This window comes from Cylas formicarius, unplaced genomic scaffold (assembly GCF_029955315.1).
Source record: "Cylas formicarius isolate icCylForm1 unplaced genomic scaffold, icCylForm1.1 PGA_scaffold_9__14_contigs__length_23061073, whole genome shotgun sequence".
NCBI lineage: Eukaryota > Metazoa > Arthropoda > Insecta > Coleoptera > Brentidae > Cylas > Cylas formicarius.
The window spans coordinates 419,493-426,371 of NW_026844365.1; the positions used below are offsets into that span (position 1 = coordinate 419,493).

Sequence of the window (6,879 nt, forward strand, 5' to 3'; positions counted from 1 at the left end):
TTATTGTCTACAAATCGAAGAACTATGTAGAAGACAAAAATACAAGAAGATATTCAGTGAAAACGGCCTCGCAGCCAGAGAAACAGGTGCATTACTGGAAGGATCGCAATCAAATACCTCAGTTATAATTCTCGAGAACGATCCATATCACCTGATGTTAAAATCAACACTTCTACTTATCCGAAAATATCTCGCAGCATCAATGCTTAATCAAATTTAAAACGGTCCATTTACGTTTCAAATAAAAATTTCATGTTTCTACGAATATTCGTTACGGTCCATCTCAGGCAAGACCTAATTAATACAGAATAAAAATACTTAAAACGTCAAAGCAATAATTGCACTATATTTTAGGTCGTGTTATACCCAAGCTACCGTAATACTACTTACAAATCGTCCGGATTCCTTCTGAAACTGAAACAGATTCGGGAAGCGCCAGTAAGTTCGATTCATCGACGACCCACGCAGGAAGAATCCTGAGGATTTGTAAATAGTATGACATAGATACAAACAGCGCATCCAATCAAAACACTCCCAGGCAACGATGGGCAATCTAATGTGTTGAAATCAGTGCGGACGGCGGCACCCGAATAACCACATCCTCGTTGTTCCAGATGAGCCATATGGACGGTCTGGAGATGCTGGATCCCATATCTTCGTCGTCGATGACGACGTTAACCCCGATGTCCGAGACTCCGTCGCATATGCATTCCGCCTATGGTACGAACCACTTCATGAACCACCACCACCACGCGGGTCCGCTGTCAGGACACGGGGCCCCGGGCCACCACCCAGGGCATGGTGGCCACCCAGGTGCCCACCACCCCTCCGCCATGGCGGCGGCCGCCGCCGCCGCCGCCGTAGCAGGTCTCCATCCCGACGCCGACACCGATCCAAGAGAGTTGGAAGCCTTCGCTGAAAGGTCTGTATCATTAACAATTTTGCAATTATTCTTTAATATTGTTCAAAATATACTCAACAAAACTAAGAGCTCACTTTTTGTTCTCATGGCGAGTTCAAGCACAATAATTTTGTTGCACTTGATAGCCACTAACTACATTTAGGTCTGACCCGCTCTAAATCGCCTTTATATTACATATAAATAAGAATGTCGCAATTGTGGGTCCATGGAGGCAAAGGGTTCAAAGCTGCAAAACTGACAGGGTAAAAGTTTAGGCGGATTGTCTCTAACACCACCGTAATTTCCAGATTTAAGCAACGCAGAATAAAGTTGGGAGTAACCCAAGCGGACGTGGGCAAAGCGCTGGCAAACCTCAAGCTCCCGGGGGTTGGCGCGCTGTCGCAGTCGACGATCTGCAGGTTCGAGTCGCTCACCCTCTCGCACAACAACATGATCGCGCTCAAACCGATCCTCCAGGCGTGGCTCGAGGAAGCGGAAGCGCAAGCGAAGAACAAGCGGCGCGACCCGGACGCGCCGAGCGTTCTGCCTGCGGGCGAGAAGAAGCGGAAAAGGACCTCGATAGCGGCGCCGGAGAAGCGGAGCCTCGAAGCGTATTTCGCTGTCCAACCGCGACCCTCCGGCGAGAAAATCGCCGCAATCGCGGAAAAACTCGACCTCAAAAAGAACGTGGTGCGCGTGTGGTTCTGCAATCAGCGCCAAAAGCAGAAGCGGATGAAGTTCGCAGCCCAGCACTGACCGGAGGTGAATTTCGGCTTCTCCGTGAATTGACATTAGCGGTTAACGCGGCGAAAACCGCTTAAGCGGCGACGTTGACCGCTTTCAGGTAGCAGTTTGACCGCTAAAACTGCAAATCGCGCGATTGGAATAGGTGGGACGGCCTTTCGTCAATATTAGCGGATCCACGGCGCTTTGACCGCTTGAAACCATCTGTCAAGCGCGGAGGTAACCGCTGTAACAGTTATTTAATCGGTCGGACGTAGTGTGGCGCGATTTTGTTCAGATTTAGCGGATTGACTGCTCGACAATAGAGGTCCAATCGTTGCGAAAGCCGCGAAAACGGTGATATTGACGGATTCAAATTAACGGTTTGACCGGTAGACAGATCCGCTAAAATTGCGATTGGAGTTATGGAAAATGGCGCCACGACGGTTTGGTCAGTATTAGCGGATCGACGTGATGCTTGACCGCTTGACATCATCTGCCAATAGCCGAGTTAACCGCTGTAACAGTGAATTACTCGGCCGGATGTGGTGCGGAGCGATTTCGCGCAGATTTAGCGGATTGACCGCTTGAAAATAGCGGTCCGATCGTTGCCGAAGTAGCTAAAATGGTGACTTTAACTGATTCAAGTTAGCGGTTCGACCGCTACACAGTGACGAAATCAGACGATTTGGTCGGTATTAGCGGATCACTGTGACTCTTGATCGTTTGAAATCATCTGCCAATCGCGGAGTTAACCGCTGTAACAGTGATTTACTTGGTCGGACGTGTAGCGGTGCGATTTCGCTCAGATTTAGAGGATTGTCCGCTAGAAAATAGCGTTCCAATCGACATTTTTTTTAGGGAAATTCGGAGTTTTCGCGAGTCGCGAGTGAGCGGATGTAAGGCGTGTTAATTGACCGCTGGCGGTAAGCGGTCAACTCGAACTATTACGCCGGACGTTAAAGTTGACCGCTCGGCATAAATTGTTATTTTTTTAACCGACTTAAAGGAAAAAGTACTTTTCAGTTCCGGGGCGAGTTTGTCGCGTCGATGTAACGGAAAATTGTGGTTAAAAAGATTTTGCTCACAAGCAGCTGTGATATTTTTGGCCAAACGGTTTTTATTTCGGCGGTTCGTGGACGACGAACTCGCCTCTCGTCCCCTCCCTCTTAAGACGTTTCAGACTGAACGATCTCTGCTCACACGGCACTGTATATAATCGGCACGGTATAGCACGAAGCCGGTGCGCGACGTAAAACTTTTCATTTTAAACGGAATTTCTAACGTTTAGTCGGGCTATATATATGCCGCGACAACAAACTGGCATATTTGGCCGTACAATAGCGTGCAATTACGGTAGCCGGTTTTGAAGTTGTCGATCGAAGGATATAGAGACGGATAAAATATTCAGCGGGACTGTGATTAGCTCCGATTCCAATTTCTCCGGCAATAATAAAAGTTTTATGCGGCCGCGGCCGTCCTCCTCCCGCTCTGTTTTCGTACAGGGTGGCCCAGATATCGTGGGATCTTAGATTCGGTTAGAAATATAAATGAAAAAATAATTTGTCAATCGCCTATGCCTTTAAAGTAACAATTTTTTATTTTTAATAAAACGCCTTATATATACCGGGTGACCCAAGAAAGTGGGAACACTCTATAACTTTTAAACGGCTTGAGGTAGCGATTTGAAATTTGGGAGAAGATATGAAGTCAATGGTTTGAGCGGAAACGACAGTAATTTTAAATGGTACCGCCTTTTTTTTGCTTTTGTGGATTCTGGAGGTCATTCTACGTAGGATAGGACGCTTTTTCTCTTTTTTTCTTTTGTTTTCCTAAATTTTAATTTAATTTTCGAAAATTGTGAGTAATTTTCAATCATGCCAACTTGATGATGAATAGAAGCAAAGCCACCTAAGTAATATTTTGTTTTTATAAAAATTTCTTTACTTGTCTTGCTATTTTCTTCCTGCGAGCTTATTTTTTTAAGGATTTGGAAAACTTGGGTGTCAAAATGTTGAAAAAAATGTACCGGCTTTAAAAAGTTTTTGTTCCCTCTAGGGTGCTACTTGGAAAAACTGGGTTATTCCAAAAAATTATTTACTCATAACATTAAATGTTATTTGCCATTAGACAAGTAAAGAAAAGTTTCATTTACCATTTTTCACATGATCAGCCTCCTAGACAATTTTCAAAATTAAATAAAAATTAAAAAAAAAACAAAAAAGTGGGAAAAATCATCCTATCCTACGTAGTATATTCTCCTGAACCCTAAAATGCAGAAAAATTTCCGCTCAAAGCAGAACTAACCAACCACTGACTATATATTGTCAAAATAATGGACAATCAGCCTATATTATCCCTTCCAAATTTTAAATCGCTATCTCAAGGTGTTTAAAAGTTATTGTGTTCCCACTTTCTTGTGGCACCCGGTATCCACTTCCTCTGAACTTCTCGAAAAGTCTCATCGAAAAACTGGGTTGCAGGGTTAAATATATTAAACGATTTCATCGATTGAAACCTTTTGTTATATGTTTGGGTTCGATAAGGGCTCTGTGTTGAGATATCAAAAATAAATAAAACAAGGTATTCAAAAAGTAACATAATTTTTTTTTATTATAAAATCATTACTCAGGGGTCAATATGGCAACAATGAAAACACTTTTTGTTGAGTAAATATCGAAATTACCAACATTTCCATAAAACTATAAAAATGGGGCGTTTCCTTTAAATAAACATGACTTCAAATGATTTTTAAAATCATTTGGCTCAACCTGTATTCACTTATTTCGAAAATATCAAGACAAATCACTAATGTAAACCCGCGGACGTGATTTTTTGCATAAAATTCAAAATATTTCACACGCGGTAAGACCAAGATGCAGGAAATAAAAACGAATTGATAATGTTTTGCAGTTATCATTCAATAATAAAGGGGCCACCCAGTACATTTCCGACATAACAGTACAAGTTTTATACACCTTTCGATTCCTAACATGTGACGAATTACGTGGTTGTATATAGCGATAGAAATTTTTTCGAATGTTTATCGAGAAAAAACCAAAAATTCAGCCGCTGCACTCAGTATTAGGATTAAAAATTTGTCAGTATTCGCATCACGAGTGATAATAGTTTAAATTTGTTCGTCGGGGGGGGGGCGCGGCGATAGAGCACGCCTCCCCCCCATTTTTTAATTTTTATTCGAAACCAGTGCAATATTATATGTATATTTATAACATACTGTACATACTTCGTTCGTTATATAGTTTCAATTTTAAGCAATAACGTTGCGTTGACTGTCGACGCGGTAAATGTAAATTATTTAAAATATTTATTAACAATAATTTTCGCTCACCCGCCACACTTGGATATAAAATTAAAAAAAACCTTCTACAGGGTATATGAAACATATCACAATTTAGCCAAATAAACAACGCATATCACTTGTCGTTTGCGGAAGATCAACTTTTGTAAATAACCTAGTATCCGTAAGGTGTACATACATTTTCCAACTTTAATTTGCTCTCTAGTCAATGTTGTGATTCTTTTTTTTTTTTCGTTGTGATTCCGGTGCAATTTTCTTGTACAAATCCGTTGACAACCTTTGTTTACTTTTACATCTGATGTAAAATATTCCGAATAAATTATGTAATAAATAAAGTCGATTAGTAATTCATGGCGATTTGTTACACCCAAACCCGTCCAGCGCCAATTGAAACAAAATAGGAGTCATAACCGGAAAAACCATGAAAATATTTTTCGCGACAACAAAATGGTAGTCGTAGCCAGAAAAAATGTGTTACTCCTTTTCGGCTGATAGGACCCATTTTGTTTTTAAATTCACCTGACTTACCTTATTTGATAGATATGATAGAAAATCTCACCTCAGCATTGGGAATGACTCCATCGAAACAGTAGAATATTCCTTTCATTTGCATCACACACACCCGGCCGGTTAAAATCAAAATGGATGTAGTAGCCGGAAAAGTTGTGAAGACCTTTAGGTGAAAAAAAAACTCGATGTCACTCTACGCCCCGAAAAACGTTCTGTGGGGTCGAAGGCTAGCCACCCCCTTAAAAAATCATCCCCGGGTATCGCAACACTCGAGATCAGACCGGGGGTTCATTGAAAACAGATTAACGGAACAACATGGGCGGGTGCCGGTAATTTGATAATGCACCCGGGGCGTCCCCCGAGGCCGCCGCCCCTGGGACCGCGCGCCCTTTGATTTACACTAATTTCAAATATAACCTCGTTAAAAATTAATCTTCGGACGACGAAAGGGATCGGCAGTTAACCCTTTTTAAGGACATCGGGTTGGCGACGGGTCGAAGGTTTTTTTTGCGCCCGTCATTCGCCGCCCCCGCGAGGCACAGCGAGTAATTAAACGTCACGTGAGGCGACGCGGGAAAGGTCAGCGGAGAAACGATCGGGAAAAAATCCGAACGTCTTTTTCGATACACCAAATGTCGTCGCCCGTCATCGACCCTAACCCCTGCGCGCCGCTCCCGTCACGAAAGACAAAGGGTTCGGGAGCCGTGCATTAGCAGATACAAGCATAAGCGATCGGGGGTTGATTGAGCTTAATGGGGCGGGAACCGTGTTAGGCACTTTGTGTTGTACAAGGGTGACAAGGAGATGGCAATTTCGGGAAGGGTTGTGTTGTCAGATCTATATTATACTAACCCCCCACCCCCGTCCGCCCACACACCGGGATATCCGGACGCACTGTTATGTAAAACATATTGGAATTAAATTTTAAAAATGGCAGTGAATTTACGCGAAAATAATAATAATAAATTTAATAATAAATAGTAAATAATAAAAGTTTAATAAATTCTCAGACTGTGAAGATGAAACACTGTGACTGCATAACTAGATTCTCCCAATATGATGGACCCATCTTGCATTTTAGAGTGAAATAAAACGAAATAAACACATCCCAGGAGATTGCTCAAGCTTTCGCAGCATAAACAATGCGGATGACAATGATTTACAGATATTGTGAGTTTTAATTCGGTGGAAAAGCGAGTCTTTTGCCGCAAACCAGGTTCGTTAATAAGAACAATGGCCGAAATAGAAAGAAATATTTTTTAGAAAATCATTCGTACGACTCACTTTTAAGAAGGCTAGTTGTTGTCGTATTAAACCAAATTTTTATTAAAAAATAACTTAAGACTGAATGATATTCTCTTTTATGAAGGGAGACGCAGAATGTAGTCTTGTTTTCTTTATGTAAAGACGTTTTAAATAGTCC

At 42.0% G+C, this 6,879-nt stretch overlaps 1 protein-coding gene across 2 annotated transcripts in view; it reads left to right on the forward strand.

Moving 5' to 3' along the window:
- LOC132707559 (inhibitory POU protein) overlaps positions 1 to 5,280 on the forward strand; it is a 50,414-nt gene extending 45,134 nt beyond the window's left edge. For both annotated transcript variants that reach the window (XM_060679459.1, XM_060679460.1), the window contains exons 4-5: positions 615 to 922; positions 1,210 to 5,280. In XM_060679459.1, the coding sequence (XP_060535442.1) occupies positions 615 to 922; positions 1,210 to 1,657 (756 nt within the window). In that variant the 3' untranslated portion in view covers positions 1,658 to 5,280. The remainder of the gene's footprint in view (positions 1 to 614; positions 923 to 1,209) is intronic.
- Positions 5,281 to 6,879: the final 1,599 nt, after the last annotated feature.